The 18,513-nt window shown below is 44.2% G+C and overlaps 4 protein-coding genes and 1 long non-coding RNA gene across 6 annotated transcripts; 3 read left to right on the top strand and 2 right to left on the bottom strand.

Annotated features, from left to right (window-relative positions):
- Positions 1-187: 187 nt before the first annotated feature.
- On the bottom strand, positions 188-11,451 carry PCB (Pyruvate carboxylase). 2 transcript variants are annotated; one of them, XM_017157092.3, is made up of 8 exons: positions 11,312-11,451; positions 11,151-11,239; positions 5,904-6,030; positions 4,339-5,848; positions 3,282-3,329; positions 2,033-2,690; positions 940-1,969; positions 188-871 (listed from the first exon to the last, which is right to left on the bottom strand). In XM_017157092.3, exons 3-8 carry the CDS (start codon positions 6,000-6,002, stop codon positions 623-625), a joined length of 3,594 nt encoding a protein of 1,197 aa, XP_017012581.1. In that variant the 5' UTR covers positions 6,003-6,030; positions 11,151-11,239; positions 11,312-11,451; the 3' UTR covers positions 188-622. The 2 variants fall into 2 exon arrangements, with proteins under 2 accessions (XP_017012581.1, XP_070070196.1); XM_070214095.1 differs by lacking the exon at positions 3,282-3,329.
- Positions 11,438-13,238, top strand: LOC138912777 (uncharacterized). The gene is made up of 3 exons (XR_011418332.1): positions 11,438-11,522; positions 12,212-12,444; positions 12,502-13,238. It is a non-coding gene; the product is annotated as an uncharacterized lncRNA (long non-coding RNA).
- A 1,584-nt stretch (positions 13,239-14,822) lies between these two features.
- Positions 14,823-15,755, top strand: LOC108067888 (UPF0598 protein CG30010). The gene is made up of 2 exons (XM_017157160.2): positions 14,823-15,133; positions 15,187-15,755. Exons 1-2 carry the CDS (start codon positions 14,987-14,989, stop codon positions 15,685-15,687), a joined length of 648 nt encoding a protein of 215 aa, XP_017012649.2. The 5' UTR covers positions 14,823-14,986; the 3' UTR covers positions 15,688-15,755.
- An 8-nt stretch (positions 15,756-15,763) lies between these two features.
- peo (pendolino) lies at positions 15,764-16,672 on the bottom strand. Its single transcript, XM_017157159.3, has 4 exons — positions 16,587-16,672; positions 16,457-16,521; positions 16,298-16,401; positions 15,764-16,243 (listed from the first exon to the last, which is right to left on the bottom strand). Exons 1-4 carry the CDS (start codon positions 16,670-16,672, stop codon positions 15,764-15,766), a joined length of 735 nt encoding a protein of 244 aa, XP_017012648.2.
- Ntmt (N-terminal methyltransferase) lies at positions 16,604-17,872 on the top strand. Its single transcript, XM_017157158.3, has one exon. It carries the CDS (start codon positions 16,896-16,898, stop codon positions 17,712-17,714), a length of 819 nt encoding a protein of 272 aa, XP_017012647.2. The 5' UTR covers positions 16,604-16,895; the 3' UTR covers positions 17,715-17,872.
- The last annotated feature ends 641 nt before the right edge of the window (positions 17,873-18,513 follow it).

The following is an 18,513-nucleotide window of genomic DNA, read 5'->3' as shown; positions in this document are numbered from 1 at the left end:
TTTCTCAGAGCCAGTGAAAAAGTTAAGGATAGAGCAAGTGAACAAGTGAGAAAGTGAACAAGTTAGTAAGTAAACAAGTGAGCAAACTGAGTGAGTTGACTCATTGGAAAAAAAAGAACAAGTGAACATGTTCACCCAAGTGAGCAGTTTTTACCCAACACTAATTTAAAGTACAAAAAATCTGTCATTTTATTTTGTATAACGTTTATTAGACAATAGTTAATATAACATTTATAACCACTTACGTATTTACTGGAGGAGGGGAGTCTCGACAGATGTGTTTGCGAATTTTAAATTCCAAAATCGTACAAATTTGATTCAAATGACTTGGGGAAAGGCTCTAGGGTAAATTTACAAATATACTTGGGCACGCACAATTACAATTCGCTTCCAATCCCAACAATTTTGGCAGGGCTAGGTGGATTGTGTATCGAATTGGGTTGGTCGAACTATCCTGGAAACAGGACTGATTCACAATTATATCAAAATAGACACAGGCTATGGGACGTTTTATGGTCAATTGAACCGACAGAATCCCTAAGATTATCACTGTTTTGACTTAATTTTACATTGGGTGTGCGGTGGCAGCTTAGACAATGGACATTGTGACCCGGGGGCACATCTATTCGATAATCATGATGAGGTCCTCGCCCTCGAGCTTCGTTCCGTTGGCGATCTCCAGCTTCTTGACGACGCCAGCCAATGGCGACTGCACCACCATCTCCATCTTCATGGCCGAGAGCACAACCAGGGGCTGACCCTTCTCGACCTTGTCGCCGACCTCCACGCGGATATCGATGACGGTTCCGGGCATGGGGGCGCCCACCTCGCTCTTGTTCGACTTGTTGGCCTTGGGATGCACATGGATCTCCTGAGGAAAGTAAGAAAATGCATGAATTTCAGTGCCTGCCGAAGGGATCAGGATCAGATGGAACCCACCTTGACGGCCTCCTTGTCCAGAATGTGGACCGCGCGCAGCTGTCCGTTTAGCTCGAAGAAGACCTCTCGGATGCCGTTGGGCTTGAGATCGGCGGACACGGCCAAGGCCTTCACGCTCAGCGTCTTTCCGCGCTCCAGCGGGACGTCGAACTCCTCGCCCACATTGGGTCCCGTGAGGAAGATGCGCGTGTCCAGCTTGTCGACGGGTCCGTACTGGTCGCGGAAGTTCAGGAAGTCGTTCGTCACCTGGGGATAGAGGGCGGCCGACATTACGTCGCGGTTGGTGATGCACGAGTGAGATTCCTTGAGGTCCTTCTTCAGCTTGTCGAAGTCCAGGTCCTTCAGCTCGGCGCCCGGACGACCCTCGATGCGGGGCATGTCCTTGAGGACGCGCGAGCGCAGGGGCTCGGGGAATCCGCCGTGCGGGATGCCAATGGAGCCCTGCAGGTACTCCACCACCGACTTGGGGAACGAGAGCTCCTCGGCCCGCTCCAGCACCTGGTCGGCGGTCAGGTTGTTCTGGACCATGAACTGGGCCAGATCGCCCACCACCTTCGACGAGGGCGTCACCTTGATGATGTCGCCCAGCAGCAGGTTGGCCTCGCGGTAGGCCTTCTTCACGTCCTCGAAGAAGTCGCCCAGTCCCAGCGAGAAGGCCTGGAACTGCAGGTTGGTGTACTGTCCGCCGGGGATCTCGTTCAGGTAGACATCCGCGTTGCCCGACCGCATCGTCGTCGTGCACTCGAAGGGGGCGTACAGGGTGCGCGTCTGCTCCCAGTAGGCGGAGTACTCCGACACCGTGCGCAGGTCCACGTTCGTGTCCAGCGGAGTGCCCTGCAGGGAGGCCACCACGGCGCCCATGCTCGGCTGGGAGGTCATGCCGCTCATCGAGTCGACCGCCACGTCCACCACATCCGCTCCGGCATTGGCGCAGGCCAGCATGGAGGCCACTCCCGCTCCGGAGGTGTCGTGGGTGTGGATGTGGATCGGGATGTCGGGGTGCTTGTCCCGAATGGCGGTGATGAGGAGCCTGCAAAGGAGTGGAAATTATATAGGATACCCTAGAATTAACAGAAATCCCCTCCAGACTCACCTGGCTGCTTCGGGCTTGAGCAGACCCGCCATGTCCTTGATGCAGAGCACGTGGGTGCCCGCCTTGACCAGCTCGTCGGCCAGGTTGGTGTAGTACTTCAGGTCGTACTTGGTGCGCTGGGGATCGCTGACGTCGCCGGTGTAGGAGATGGCCGCCTCCACCACGCCGCCCGCCTTGCCCGCGGCGTCCATGCCGAGGATCAGGTTGGGCAGGTAGTTGAGCGAGTCGAACACCCGGAAGATGTCCATGCCGGTCTGGACGGCCAGCTCGCAGAACTTGTAGACCACGTTGTCCGGGTAGCTGGTGTAGCCGACGGCGTTGGCTCCGCGCAGCAGCATCTGGAAGGGAATGTTCGGGATGCGCTTGCGCATCTCCTCCAGCCGCTCCCAGGGGCACTCGTGCAGGAAGCGCAGCGCCACGTCGAAGGTGGCTCCGCCCCAGTTCTCCAGGGAGTACAGGTTGTTGAACTTGTGCGCCACGAAGGGGGAGATCTTCAGCAGGTCGTGGGATCGGACGCGGGTGGCCAGCAGCGACTGGTGGGCGTCGCGGAAGGTGGTGTCCATGAGCAGCAGCTCCTTGCGGCTGCGCACCTCTTTGGCGAAGGCCTCGGGTCCTCCGCAAACGAGAACCTCGCGAAGTCCTTTCGGGGGTTCCGTAACTGTATCACAAAAAATTAAGTTATTTCATGACGCTCATAAAGGCGATACACAACTTTACGGGAGTATATCTTTAAAACTGATACATTTAGAGGTTATATCTATAATCCAGAACATTATTATAAATTTAACCAAACCCCAAGCTGAACATCAAAAGCTGGTAGAACCAAAAGCTGCGTTAATAAACAATTAAAATATCAAACTTAATAAGTGTGTGGAATGAAATTAGCCTTTAAACACAAAGGTGATGATATAAAAAACACCAAAGCACATAAATATGTATAAATTAAGTTTAGTTGTATAATTTTCGGCCGTTTTCTCGTCCGTTTGTTAAATTTAAAGTAGGGTTAAAACCTTGAAATCGTATGAGAAATCAGAGCTTTAACCCTACTTTAAATTTAAAGTATTTTGAATTGTTGTATTTCTCCAATATTTGTTAAGAGTTTTTGAGGTATAAGTGTAGTTAACATTTTATTTTAATTATTGTATAGGTACTACAGAACACCTTAAGAATGTGCGTATGTACAGATGTCCTGTGGGGAAATGGGGTTTCTTTCCCTTTTTTCGATTTCGGGATAAATAAGTTAACGTACCTTTGGCCTCGCCACGCTCTTCACGATCTAGTGCTTCCTGGGACAGATCTATGTACGATTCGTTGAGTATGAGTTCGATCATGGGAACGTGTCGCGTATGAACGGGGCGGAGTGGGCGTGTTGTGCAATTTTGAATCGTTGTTGTTGTTTGGTTGTCGATACATACATAGGTGTGTGATATTGGTTTGTTGTTTTGCAATTGCCGATTTGATTGCGATTGCGATTGCGTTTACGATTCGGTATTGGTTGATTAATAACAGATGCAACAAAAATTGATAGTTGAAAGAGTAAAAACATAAAGGTTCGATTAAAGCATATCAGAAAAGCAAAGAACATTTCACAGGAGATGCGGAAAGAAAATAAACATCCACAAACATGCCTTTTCATTGATAAGTTTCGGAAATAGTTGCTTGGATTGATCTATTAAATTGGTTAGTAGATCAATTCAATAGATTCAGTGGCTGAAGGGTCGTTTACACGAAGCATTTTATGTACTGAGTTTAAAAAGAGAAGGGTTATAAATCTCAGATGTGTAAGGAGTAGTCCTAACCGAGATAATATCATCCATAATTATTGAATATTCAAAATTTATAAAGAATACAGTTTTTTTTTATTTAAAAATACACAAAAAAAAGCATATCACCGTAAAACCGATATGGCCATATAAATTTTAGGTCATTCAAAACCCAGATCGTTTTTACATGAAATACCCTTTTCGACCAGGTCAAATTTACCTGGCCTCATATCAAATTAAAATTGATCTTAAATAATGTAAAATCGATCTACGTTTCAAATCGATATTTTTTTTGTGTGTTGTTTTGGTTGCAAAATTAGAAATATTTTTAAGACCTATAATCACAGCTAGAGAAAGGCAAAGTGCCCCAAACATAACAAAATTTGCTTCGCGTAAGGACACCTTCTGCCGGATGATCCGGATAGCTGAAACACTCGAAAAGCAGCAGCTGCCGTGAGAGGTGGCCACACAAGCAAGCGTGAACCCGAAAAGCACATGCCATTGAACGGGGGATCCTTCTAAGGGATTACGCTCGAAACTCACCCAGCGGAACCTCGGGAACGTGCGGCGAGACGATGGCGGGCTTCAGGGTGGTGGCCAGCGGCGTCTGCGGTCCGTTGACCAGCACCTCACCCATGTAGTTGAGCAGCTTCTGGGCGCGATTCAGCGAGGGCTTGAACTTGAACAGCTGCGGGTGCTCGTCGATGAAGTAGGTGTCGAGGACGCCGTGCAGGAACTTCTGGTTCTCCAGCACGTTCAGCAGGAAGGGGATGTTGGTCTTGACGCCGCGGATGCGGAACTCCCGCAGGGCACGGTTCATCTTGGAGGCGGAGCTCTGCAGGTCGCTGGCGTGCGAGATCACCTTGACCAGCAAGGAGTCGTAGTACGGCGAGATGATGGCTCCGGCATAGGCGGACGCACTGTCCAGCCGGATGCCCATGCCCTCGCCGGAGCGGAAGACCTCCAGGCGACCGGTGTTGGGCTGGAAGTCGTTGGCCGGGTCCTCGGTGGTCACACGGCACTGGATGGCGTAGCCGCGGGGCACGATCTTGTCCTGCGTGTAGCCCAGCTCGGGCAAGGTCATGCCCTCGGCTATGCGGATCTGCGACTGCACCAGATCGATGCCCGTGATCTCCTCGGTGACCGTGTGCTCCACCTGCAGACGGGCGTTGACCTCGATGAAGTAGAAGTTGCCGGACTCGTCGCACAGGAACTCCACGGTTCCGGCGTTTTCGTAGCCCACGTGGCGGGCCAAGCGCACAGCGGCCTCCGTCATCTTGTCCCGGATCTCGATGGGCAGGCGCGGAGCCGGCGCGATCTCCACCACCTTCTGGTGGCGACGCTGCACGGAGCAGTCGCGCTCGTACAGATGCACCACATTCCCGGCCTTGTCTCCCAGCAGCTGAACCTCAATGTGACGCGGTCGCTCGATGAACTTCTCGATGAACATGGCCCCGTTGCCGAAGGCCGCCTTCGCCTCGGAGCTCGCTCGCTGGAAGCTCTCCTCCACATCCTCCATTTTGCGGACGACGCGCATGCCACGTCCGCCACCTCCGTAGGCGGCTTTGAAGATTACGGGCAAGCCGTGCTTCTTGCAGAACTCCAGGGCCTCCTCTTTGGTGGTCACTGGACCATCGGTGCCGGGCACAATGGGCACACCCGCCTCAATGGCCGCCACTCGGGCCGCCACCTTGTCACCCATCTTCTGGACGACATTGGGCGAGGGACCAATGAAGCGCAGTCCGGCATCTATTACCGCCTGGGCAAAGTCACTGCGCTCCGACAGGAATCCGTAGCCGGGATGCACGGCATCCACGTCGTTCTCCTTGCACACCCGGATCAGCTCTGGAATGTTGAGGTAGGCCTCCACGGGGGGCAGACCCTTGCCCACGATGTACGACTCGTCGGCCTTCTGTCGGTGCATGTGCATCTTGTCCTGCTCGGAGTAGACGGCCACCGACTTGATACCCAGCTCCGTGCAGGCACGGAACACTCGGATGGCGATCTCCCCGCGGTTGGCCACCAACACCGAACGGATGGGCTTGTACTCCACCTGGAAAAGGGGCGTTATTTAGATTGCTTTCAGAGGGATCCTATGCGATACTCACCTTGCTGGAATAGCCATTTTTGAAGAGCAAGTTGAGCCGGACGCGCGGCTGCGTCTTGCGCAGCGTCTTGTAAGCGGACTGTGCGGCCGGAATGAACATGGTGATCCCGCCTAGGACTCAAATTTATCTGAAAAGGCAAATTAATTTTAGTTTTAGGGAACAAAATCTCGAAAACTTTTAAACTATATATTTTTAACAAAACTGTACGATTAAAGTCTTTTTTCATCAGGTTAGCTAAAAATTTATTTATGGTAATAATAATACATTTCAGAACTATACGTCTTCAATGACAGTATTTAGGTTATTTAGGGGGGCGATGGGGTGGCAATATAATGACCGCTCTGCTTTACGATCGAGAGATTGCATTTAACGCTTTAATTATCTGTTAATTTCAAAAGCTCGATTGCCAAATGCCTTAAGGTTATCGACATTACTTTCGAAAAAACAAACAAGCGGCGCTGGAAGGTCTCGTTTTTGAAGTTGATGCAATTGGAAATCTATTAGCACTGCGAGTTGCGCCGACTTTTCATCCCTTTCAAGTATAATAGTCATTAAATCATGTGACTATTAACACAATTTGATTTTCTTTTTAAAAAAGTTGTACAAAATTTATAACGAAAAAATTCTTAAAGAATATTTGATTAGAATCCTGGATTTAGGTTGCTACTATTTTGACCGTATCTGTTTGCCCAAGTAAAAGTTTAATCTTCGGCTCAAAGTCCATCGATTGTTTGCTGTTTCGGTATTATTCCGCATAAAAACAATCTGTCTGCTCATTAATATGAGTTGACTCACGTGATCAAAATCCAAAGCGGGTTTTAACAAATGCACGACAAACTTGTTGAATTGTATAAAGCCGAACATCTAAAGACCCTAATTGAAACGTTAAAATTGCCTATTTTGAATCTATTAAGTAGATAGAATGGTTAGTAATAGATTAACAAATATTTACAACTGATGAGGCAGCAAATACTCTACCACGTTTTCGCACTTGAAGTTTAAATAATAGTCGGGAATACTTAGCGGGTCTAACTGTTTGGATCAACGTGGGTCAGGAAATAACAGATGTGTTAGCTCATAGCTACAAAAATTCATATATAATAAAGAATCATTATTCGACTTTATTTATTGTTTGTTTGAGTAATTTTTAAGATTAGCTTTAGCCAATAACTTGTATATCTTATATGTTTTTTCTTATTATAAAATATATTTGTCCCCTCACCGGGTTCTCCATATTGTTCTAAACTTTTATTTTATCTTCACAAGTACATGCATATATGGCCACTTAATTAGCACCCATAATGTAAGCAAACAGTAAATTATTGCAGCCGCATTAAAACGCAAAAAAATGACTAAATGATACTATATACCGAACATTTTAAGCTATGCTAATAAAGAGTATTCAGAGTCCGTTGATTGCCAGCTGGTTTTCGCCGCACATGTCATTAAATATTTTATTTATTTTTCTGTCTGTTAACTTTAAGCTTGTTTTGCTCATTATCACCGATTCAAATGGGGTTTGTAGCCCCTTTCGACGATGAGACAGATCGGTGGGCAGGTAAGTGGTGCAAGGGTGCGTCAGGGATCGGCTTTGCTGACCAGACAGGTTGAACTCTCTTTTGCATTTTAGATTCCCAAGCCAAACCGACTTCAAATGGTCGACACAGTAAGTACTCTTTATTCGATTCTATTTTGTGGGGGCTCGACTGATAGTGCCTCTGCGAAAAACCAGTTGACCAAATATACTAAGTATATAAGTCTGGCCAAAAAAAGCCCCATTTCAAGTGCAATAAAAACTGGAACGAGTTGGGAGAACTGGTCAGGTGACCGACTGATCTGTGATCCAAATGCGAGGAGTTCGCTTGGGACCTTGACTCTGAGCTAATCGGTTTGATAACCCTCTTCCGATGGGGTTCAACGATTGACTCTATTTTTGGCCAACACTTTGCCGTGTTTACCATTCGTAGTTGCAATTAAATGGCTGTTTTCGCCACCGCACGTGAAGTGCATGCCCTGCTGAAAGTGGGGTTCCTGGGGTGCATAGATAATCAAGAACCAATGTTGACACTTGTATAGGATGTGTGACACAGGTGCAGATAATGGGCGCACGATAAGCTCGCTTTATTAACACATCGGAGGTCGGGCTACAGTAAATATTATCATTCCCGGTGGGAGTGCACATTTAGATGGAACTCCTGGGGGCCCCGTGTTTGGGATCTATAAATAGTCGCGACGTGATGGAAATCTTCGGTTTGATCAACTCTAATTAAATTTCCCTCTGTTAACATCAATTTTGTTTGCTAATTTGATTAATTTTCACCATATTACTTCACGATTATGTTATTAATTACTAGATATAATAAACTTGCTCACAGCCCGCACGGTATATTATTGGCAAGATAAGCCCAATGTCACCCTGCAGAACGGAAGAGACACTCGACTGCCAGACTTTAAGAATGCTATAAATGGTAAAAGATAACTAAAGGGAGTCTCATTCCCTGTGGTTCCCCACATCCTAATACTATATTTGCAGTTTTGAAAATGTGTTCTATAACAAAATAGTTTTTGCGCTCATCAGATTGAGACAGTCGCGGATTTAGGTCAGTCGTCATATTAGTTCCCTTATCTAAATGGCTGGGTTTTATAATAACATCGCCCTGAAAGAATCAGGACAGAGTCAGTCATCGATGGAAGCCAAAAAGTACAGTCAGTTATTCAAAGCAAAAGTTATCAAATATTCTTGGACCTTTTGGGTCACTTTCAATAGTTATTTAAGAGTTATTGCAGGTTTGCTTAGTCAAATCTTATCTCTGGCACAAGCGGAAATTATAATCGGAAGCTTTTTGTTATCGCTTGCCACTGAAATTAAAAGGACTTGCAATAAGTAATTTAAATATCGATCTGTGATAAAAAATATACCTATATCTTTACTTTCTAATTAGAATTAAAGCTTTTTAAAGAACTGGATTATTGGCTGCCTCTTTGAAAATTAAAGCGCATTAGCATCAGAATAAACCGAATGAATGCATGTCTAACAAATTGTTTAGCATGTTGTGAAAATAACACGTATATATTTTCGCATGCAACTCCGAGTTTTTTCAGGTATTTCTGGGATATCTCTGGCACCTTTGGCATAAGCTAAATTTCGTGCTGTATTTCTGACAATATTTACAGGCGATCAATTATCCTGTTGCTTCGGCTTGTTGACTGGGTGTGTTCCCGTGTTTTCAGTAAGGAAAGTGGGCGCAGTACAGTCCAATCTCATGCAATTTTACGAAAACGTTGTTGACACGGCATACCAAAACCCTAACCGAAAACCAACCCCAAAGCCCGATTGTGTTTGCCCATCAAAGTGAGCGATTATGTAATAATAACATGATAATCAAACTAACTACACACATTGTGCACCAGAAATAATAATGGAACGCCACAGCTACTTGAACGAATTTTGTTTTTGTTCACCAACTTTTGCCCAGAGAAATGTGCGTGCCTATGATTTCCTTTTTTTTTTTGCTCAACAAACGTATGATCTTGAACGACAAGCTGCTAAGGTCAAAGTCGCTTTTGGATGTGGGTCGAACATTGATTTGTTCGCAATAAAGGTGAGGATTGAGAGGAAATAGTGAATTCATGGATGTAGCTGTAAGCTTGTTACTTCCGATAGTGATTCAGAAATTAGAATTTCTCTTAAATAGTCACACCAAAGTATTTTGATTCCAGATTCTGAGTTATATAATCACTTGTGACGTGTTAAAAACAGTCGATTAGAACCTGCACTAAAACATAATTTCGCAATTTATAACAATAGGAAAAATGTTTTCAATAAAAACAAGAGGGAACGTTATAGTCGGATGCCCCGACTATCAGATACCCGTTACTCAGGTAAAGGGAGTGCGAGGGAGATGGAGATAGAGATAGAAAACGTTGATCACGCATAACTTTTTAACGAATGGTCCGATTTGAAAAATTTCTTCTACATTTCGATAGGTATTGATAAACACAATAAAACTGCATTTTTACTTTTCCAAAATATTAAAATTTTTAAAATCGTATATAAGCGATGGTGGGCGTTAGAGGGGGCGTGGCACCATTTTGAAACAAACTTGCGCTGCGTAGGAATTCCTAGAATCTGCATGCAAAATGACAATCTTCTAGCTTCTATAGTTTCCGAGATCTCAGCGTTCATACGGACAGACGGACAGACAGACAGACGGACAGACGGACAGACGGACATGGCTAGATCGACTCGGCTAGTGATCCTGATCAAGAATATATATACTTTATGGGGTCGGAAACGCTTCCTTCTACCTGTTACATACTTTTGCACGAATACAATATACCCTTTTACTCTACGAGTAACGGGTATAACTAATATTCTTATCTAAAATCCTGTGTTTTTACAGCCATAACTGGAGTCTTGCAAATGTAAATCTCTTTATTTTTTTTTCGCATTTTATACTTCAGTTAGTATGAATAACTATTTAACAATATGTTTTTAATACAATTTCACCCCTTTTTTAACAGCAAATATTTTTTGCACTTAGAACTACACACTCGTTCGAAAACTTTTATATTTATTTGAGCACCCCGTCTAGAGTCTAGACCTTATCACGCCGAATGAATAGCTGATAGAGACGAAACTTTGACATTGACTAGTCCGGGTCCAGCTCTCCATATATGTTTTACTGCCTGTCGTGCACGGCAAATCAAACGCAATCAAACAAATCAAACTGTCCCATAAACTGGTTAGGTTTTGGTTCACCCAGATCACTTTCATACACAGATCGCACATTAATTGCTTTCGCGCTGCACATGCGAGCTAATTTGAAAATTATGCACAATACATATAGATTATGGATCTATGTTTTTCGGGCTGTGCGACAAACACGTTTCACCCAATGGCGAAACCATAAGAAGGTCATAAATATTGGGCGGAAAAAGTAGGATGAGTCCGAAAATAAAACAGCCACATTTCCCTCTCTGGGATGGTGCGTATGGGTGTGTGTACGGCGTGTGGGCATGGGATATGGAATAGAATAAAATGTAATTAACACATGTCTGGCAGAGAGTGACGAAGGCAAATTACAATGGTGGTGTTTGGAGGGGCGGGGTATGGGAGGGCCAGGGAAAGGGACCCACCGAACCGAGTGGAAAAAGAAATTGAGCAAAAATTATGCAATTAATTTCCTATGCACTTGATCGATAGACGCAGACAAACTAGCTAGGGTCCACTGAACCGCCACTTACTTCTTAAGGCAAAAGTTCCAAAGGAGCGCCCTGCGCCTGTCCTCGTGGTCCTGGCGGCTCCGAAATTCGGGTAATCGCTGGCTCCAGCACTATAAAACAATTTTAAACGAGTCGTGAGTCAACGCTGGTTCTTAGGCTCCTACATCAAGCTCAGCACATACAAAGTCACGGTTCCAATATATGTGGCTTTTGTCAACTTGGCGGCCTCTTTTTATTTGGGCTTTTGGTTTGGGTTGGTAGGTAGAACAGCACGAGTTCGCAAACGGTTGCTGCACTCTGATTCTCAGCTTTCTGCCCAGGAACTCGCGAACCGTTCACTTCAAAGCTGTCCGTCGGACTGGTCGGGCGCAAAAAACTCGAAAGTTTCGACTAGTTCCGTGGAGAGTGGTTGTGGCCCCAGCGGTGCCAGAGCCACGAACATTCTCACCGCTCGACGCACCCTCTCCCAATCTCTGCGGCTGCTCTCGCAATTTCGAGGCCTGCGCGTGCTCGTGCTCCCTACCGGCAATGATTTGTTCTCAAATAAAAGTGGTATGAAGCTCCGACTTTGAGTTACCCCTCAACTACTGGAACAGTTAAGGGCTGGGATCATACTCGTCTATCCGACTTCCCCTTACTTTTGGGGCTTGTAGAAAATTATCAGAAAAGTCGCAATCCCTAATTTTAAATCAACTGGTAAATTGAGTGCTAAACTTCTAGGACTTTATCTATATCTTTTTTGTTAAAGTTTTCTGTTATCAATTATTAAAATCTACATTTTGTATGAAAAGTGGTAGAATTGGAATGTAACTTATCCGATCACAAAGGCTTTTATCCATATGTTACACATTTTCAACTGGACTAATATACCCTTAAATTACCCGGAATAGAGACTGAAACATCGTCGAACTTTGTCCTAGCGGCAAAGCTGTTTTTGTCGCCGTATGCCGGTCGCGCAAGAGAACTTTCTATTGACATTGGCCGCCGGTCGAGAGACTGAGAGAGGTTGGGAGGGCGGGCGTAAGAGCAACAGCTGTTCGCACCCAAAAACACCCAGGTTCAAAAAAAACCCGATTTACCAGAACTTATTACTTCATCCAGGAATACTTTAGATTTTGAATAAAATAAATTGGCAAAAAACTAATTCAAAAACTTTAAATTTAAGAAACTGACTGATGAATTTGCAAATCAAAATAGCCTACTAAGAAACACCAAATATTTCAGTTATCCAAATAATCAAACAAGGGTTTTAAGGGTTTTTTTTATAATTCTCGGTTACCTCATCACTGGAGTTTGCAAATATACTTATAAGTAAGTATGTATATGTATAATCTTTAATTCGGAAATTCAGCCTGATATAATGAATATTCAGTGGTTTTATAGAAATCTCTTATATCTAGAAGAGATTGTGAGACAAGAAAAATATATATTAAAAACTAGTAGAACTCAACTAAAGAAGATATTCTTAACGGCATCGATATCATTTATTCAATTGAACAAAAAAAATATAGATTTCATCGGTCCTACGATTGCCTGGTATAAAAAAAGGAAAATCACATCCCAACCCCTGATATGGATCTTTTATGCTCGTGGAAACTTTCAGAACATTATGGGCTTGTTGTTGTTTTTGTTTTGCGTATGCTCTGGCCATTTCGATCGGACGTGTGGAGCTTATTATATTAACAGCCGGTGTGTCTACATATACCGGGACTCGTTGGCAGAGTCTAATAAATCGTATGACTCCAACTGATTTTCAAGATTTGGCGCTGATTTGAGCGAGTAAGAGAAAACAGAGAGGACTCCTCGGCAACACTCTCTGTTATCGCCGGTATCAGCTGAATTTATTGAAAGCTCTCGCTCTTTAAAATACATCTTGGCGATATACCTACAAACTATGTATATGTAGGTAGACACGTGTATTCAGAGGTTTTCAGATTTTTATTTTTATATTGCGGCACGCGCGATTGTGGCAATAACAAAACTGGGAGTCTTATCACCAGACCGAAAGAGGGGCCAACAAGAACGATGTTGCGTATGAGCGACGGCAGATATAACGGCTAGATAATGTCCAAATGAGGGAGTGTTTATCTGCAAACAGAGAAATGTGTTAGTAAGGCCCATGTTTATCCATAAATTATAAATTTCTTAAATCTTTTTGAGATTCTTTTATATAATGACCAACAAAACTCTTAAAACTAGTCTTGTTGTATTTTATTGCCAGTCTTTTATGAAGAAGCCTCTTCATTTCCAGAATCTTTGAACTCTGAAGCGGCAGTCAGAGCAACAGTCAGAATATACAAATATAAGAAATCATAAAAACTGCAGCTCAAAGTTTGAATTTCCCACCACCTCTATAAAAAAGATTCCACACACTTCTGGGAGATTATAACGTATTGGCGAACAGATAAGAAGGGCCACGCCTCCGTCTGAATGGAAATCTTTCATAAGCTATCAACCACTGGTGCAAAAATAGCCAGTCATACCTAATTACTGGACAGGCCATATCTTATCAGCTCCAAATGCGGGGAATTAAACTTTAGTACCCTGCCCCAACGGGGATTTCTATCACCTTTAGCGCCAACAGATGGAAAAAAGTTTATATTATTTAATATTTGATAATATTTGAGAAGAGTATTCATTGGTCGTTTAATAGTGTACTTCAAACATAAAAAAATAGTGGCAGTATCATACACGTGCCGCTTAATTTAGTACGTCGAATTCCTCATGCATACAACGATAAGGTTTAAGTTTGATTTAGCTCTTTCCGATTTATGGTTTTAACAGGCCATTGTATCAGTTTCCCAAGGTTGCGGACTCAAAGGTGCAATACTTTGAACGAAAAGGAGCACAGCATTCCTAGACACCCTGATAAAAATACCACCTACTAAGATAAACTAAAAACTAATTTAATTAAATTTCGAAAAATAATTTAATCAAAGTGCAAAGTATATTTTGATACTGACTAATAATAAACTTCCTGACATAAACAGAAAAAATGGGAAGTGAAGACCTCGTTGTTAAACGACCTTCAGGTTATCTATCTTTTACCCTATAAAGACAACTCGATACGCAGAGAAAATATTGTAATCGTTGGAAGGTATGTAACCCTATAAAGTTTATATATTCTTACGATATACATATGTTAGTGTCACCAGCCGAGTCGATCTAGACATGTCCATGCATCCGAGTGATAGTGGAAACTACTGGAGCTAGAGAGATTTCACAAGCAGATCCCACACTTTTAAAGCTAGAGTTCAAATTAGACATGTAGATTCTACTAGAGCCTACGAAGGGCTATAAGGAGTAGTGATTGTTACGTGGGCATAGTGCCCTGCAAAGAGAGACAAAGACGTCCTTGTTTGCGATACAATGGATATAACGTAGCAACATTCGTCTCGTCTTATAATTTTCCAACATTTTCAAACAACCTTAATTCGATGGCAAGTATCTTATAAAAATATCTTGTTTTTGAAAAACCGTTGTTATTGACACTGAGAGAAAAGCTCGTCAAAAAAAGTTTAGCATACTTTTTGGTTTAAAAGAAATAATAGCTGGATTAAAGAGGAGCTTTTTTGGGATTTCGAAGGTTTTAAATGACAGCCTTACAGTTTTTTAAATTAAAATCATTTCTTTATGTAATTTCTAACATAGTTTGACTACAAATCCATGATGTTTATAAATACCAAGGAAAAAATGATTGCCAACCGAAGTTTCAGCCCTTATAAAGGCTTTTTAGGACAACAGCAACAGCAAAAGGGCAAGATTGGTGGGGGAAGGCATTCGTATAATATGTAGTAAACAAAAGTCAGCTGTTTTTCGTTCCGTTTTTGCAAACGCAGTTCACAGAAATAATAGCAATGTTTATACTACGTTCCAGAACGATAGTAAAGCCGAAAATCCTTGCTCTTCCAAGCCCTTTTTGTCGTTACCTACAGTACAATCAAGGTCAATCTCCGGAGCCGAAAATACGCGAGTACTTTTACTACATTGATCATGAGGGAATGGTAAGTCGCAAAACTATCAACAGTTCTTTGAACTCTTAGAACATCTTTTGTAGCTCTTTCTCGACGATGCGAAGATGAAAAACTTTACTAGCTGCTTCAAGGAAAAGGATTTTCTCAGGTTCTTTTTCAATCGCCTGCGTCTGAACAAAACGAATCGATATGAAAAGGACTTTCCCTACATTTCTCTCTGTGGACGCGAAAGGAATTTTATACGATGCGATGACACGCCGCTTGTGTTCACCGAACAATTTAGAAAAGACGATAAGGAGGTGCTCAGCTATGCGCACTCGGGACAGGTCCTAACGCTGCCCTACGAGCCCCATAAACTGTACATGGATCCGCGAAACGGAAGGGTCTATCATCCAGCGACTCCACAGGTGGGCGGAATCGGCCTGGTGCGCTCCAAACTGGCCATAGAACTCAGTCAGCACTTTGAGTTTCCCGCGGGCCAGGCTTCCCCCACTCATTTTCAATGGAACGGGGAACGATTGAAGCTGCAAAACGACTGGGTTGGCAATACCCAGCGATTTCCCATGAACGAGGAGTGTTTATAATCGAGTAACTTTAATGGATTAAATTTGAGACAACGTTAGTACTACGTAGATAACTTACAGAGCCAGTATAGTGCTTTTATTCAATGCTGAGGGGCTTGAACTCGCCCTCCTTCACCCAGGAGAGACCAGTGGCGTGGCCTCCGTTCGCCTGTTGCGAAGAGGGCTCCGTCTGCTTGCACCTCCCGGCCTTGATGCGATCCAGAACGGGTCCATGTACGTCTGGCTGAAATTGCTCGAACACTATGTAGTGCGGATCCTCCGTGGGCGGAGTGTCGTAGATGTGCTCCTTGCTCTCCTTCATGTTTTCCAGGACGCGGGCCGCAAACTCCTCCTTGTTCGTCATTAGCAGCTCAGCAGCCTCGCTGTTCTTGAGTTTGTCCACTTCGATGCCACGGATACTGTCCAGGGGATCGGAGAAAATGGCCTGCATGTACTTCAAAAGCTGCCAGAGGTGATCGTCGCCGCATCGCCACTCCGGAAAGGCGTGACTCACGTCCAAGGTGTGGGTGTACGGGCACACAAGGGGATGCAGCACAGCCTGCTGGAATATTATGGCCTACGGGGGGTGTGCTGAGTAATATTCCCTTGGTTTATTTACGACCCTACTTACCGGAAGACTTTTGTCGTCGGGAAAACGATCAGGCAGTAAAATGGAGAAGCGAAAGACACTTTCCGCATAGAAGCCCTGCCGTCCGAAGAAGACCCCGAACCACTCTATAAAAATATACAAATTGAATTTAGGGTTTGCATTTAGTTTAGGTTTACTAACGCAAGGAATTAGCATAGCTAGGTATCACATATGTGCCACTCAATTTCTCTGACTCGATCATTTTGCTAGAAGCGAAAGTAAAGAAAACTTTGTTAGATAGTTTTGATAGTTGTATACGCCGAAAACTCACTACTCTGCCAGTATTTTGTACTCCTGCTGGATGGTGGCGATGAGCAGCTTGTCATCCTTCTTATTCGCGTCCAAATCGAGAGTCATTTTTGCCTGACAATTAACAAAAAACACAAAACTCGTAAAATAAACAAAACTGGGTATTTGGTGCTTCGCTGAACAGCTGGTTTTAGTAGAGCTGCCAACTTTTCGCAGTTTAATTGTTTTTGGTAGTGATGCCACCCTTTCGAAGTCACCAAATATATTTTGCAGCCCTGGTCGTTCAACTAAAAACAAAACAAAGCATGCGGCCTTCGGAATCCTGACAAATATGACTACTACTCTAGAAGCCCAGCTCTCAGATAAGTTGCAGATGATGGAGGAGATCAAGGACACAGTCCAGGAGCCGCTAAAGCAGGACGCAACCAGCTGTGCCTCCATTAGTTCCGACGTCCCATCTCCCAGTGCAAGTGCGGCCAAAATCGCTGGGCCGGAGCCCGAGTTTTACGACAAGGCGCAGAAGTACTGGTCGGAGGTTCCAGCCACCGTCAACGGGATGCTCGGCGGCCTGGGCTACATCAGCGCCATCGATATACAGGGATCCAATGTGTTCCTGCGCGAAATTCGAGTGCCGGGCAACAGGTTGGCCCTGGACTGCGGCGCCGGAATCGGGCGGGTAACCCGAAATCTGCTGATCCCGCGCTTCAGCTGCGTGGACCTCGTCGAGCAGGATCCCGCCTTTGCGGAGAAGGCACGGGAGTACTGCAGCACGGATGGCGTGAGTCCCGGCAAGGTGGGCCAAATCTTCAACGTGGGACTGCAGAGGTTCGCGCCGTCGCAGCAGTACGACCTCATCTGGAGCCAGTGGGTGCTGGGCCACCTCACGGACCGCGATCTGGTCGCCTTCTTCCGGCGCATCAAGCAGGGCCTGGCACCCGGAGCCTACTTTTGCCTAAAGGAGAACGTAAGCAGCTCCAAGAAGACGGTGGAGGACAAGGAGGACTCGTCGGTCACCAGACCACTGGACAGCTACGAACGGTTCCTCAAGGAAGCCGGATTCCGCATCGTGCGCAAGGTCAAGCAACAAAACTTCCCAAAGGGACTCTTTCCGGTCTACATGATTGCCTGCAAACCCGTCTCCAAGGAATAAGCTTAGCATTTAGTTAGTTTTAGCATTGACGTACGAGCCATTGTACTAAAGTTATCCCAGAAGCAAATTCAATGTCACATTACTAGCTAGTCACTTAAAATTTAAACGTTCTGAACAATAAATAGACAAGCTTGCAAGAGCTTTTAAACGTTCCTTAATTGATGCATTTCCTATAGTATTGCCGAGAAACTGCGCACAAAATGTTGGGTTGTATCGTAATATATAAAGTTACTGGATTTTACTTATAAGTTTAGATACAAAATTATTTAAGGGTCATATTCGGTCCCATAGAAGACTATTTTGTACATTGTTTTTAGATAATAGAGTTATAGAATAATTTTACTTTTGTTTTATTTTTGGGTAGAAAAGATCTATAAATTAATAAAATTAAAAATAGAATTTGTGCTTTAATGTTGGGAAGCATTCAAATAAAGAATCCGTTACAAAGCTTTTCTATAAAACTACAGCGTGGCAACTCCGGAAAGCTGTGTCACATTTCAAAGATCAGCTGCTAAGCTTTGGGCATTTCCAAGAAATTAAAATAATCAATGCCGCAGCTGATTTAACCAACAAGTTCAAAAAAAATATGTGTATTCGTCAGAAAGTATTTATAAGCTTCACTGACAGAACCCCTTGTATTTCGAGTCGCACTCGAACGCAAAACAGTAAAAATGTTATGGATAGGATCATTTGGAAGAAGGCAAAATAGGAGATCAACACCGAGAAACCGTCCCCAATTTGAATACAATAGAACTCAATTACTTAAAAAGGAAGGAGCAGACTTTAATGAAAATGAGTT

This window comes from Drosophila takahashii, chromosome 2R, assembly GCF_030179915.1.
Source record: "Drosophila takahashii strain IR98-3 E-12201 chromosome 2R, DtakHiC1v2, whole genome shotgun sequence".
NCBI classification, from domain to species: Eukaryota; Metazoa; Arthropoda; class Insecta; order Diptera; family Drosophilidae; genus Drosophila; species Drosophila takahashii.
The sequence above is the reverse complement of the archived record's forward strand: the minus strand, read 5'-3'. Positions and strand labels throughout refer to the sequence as shown.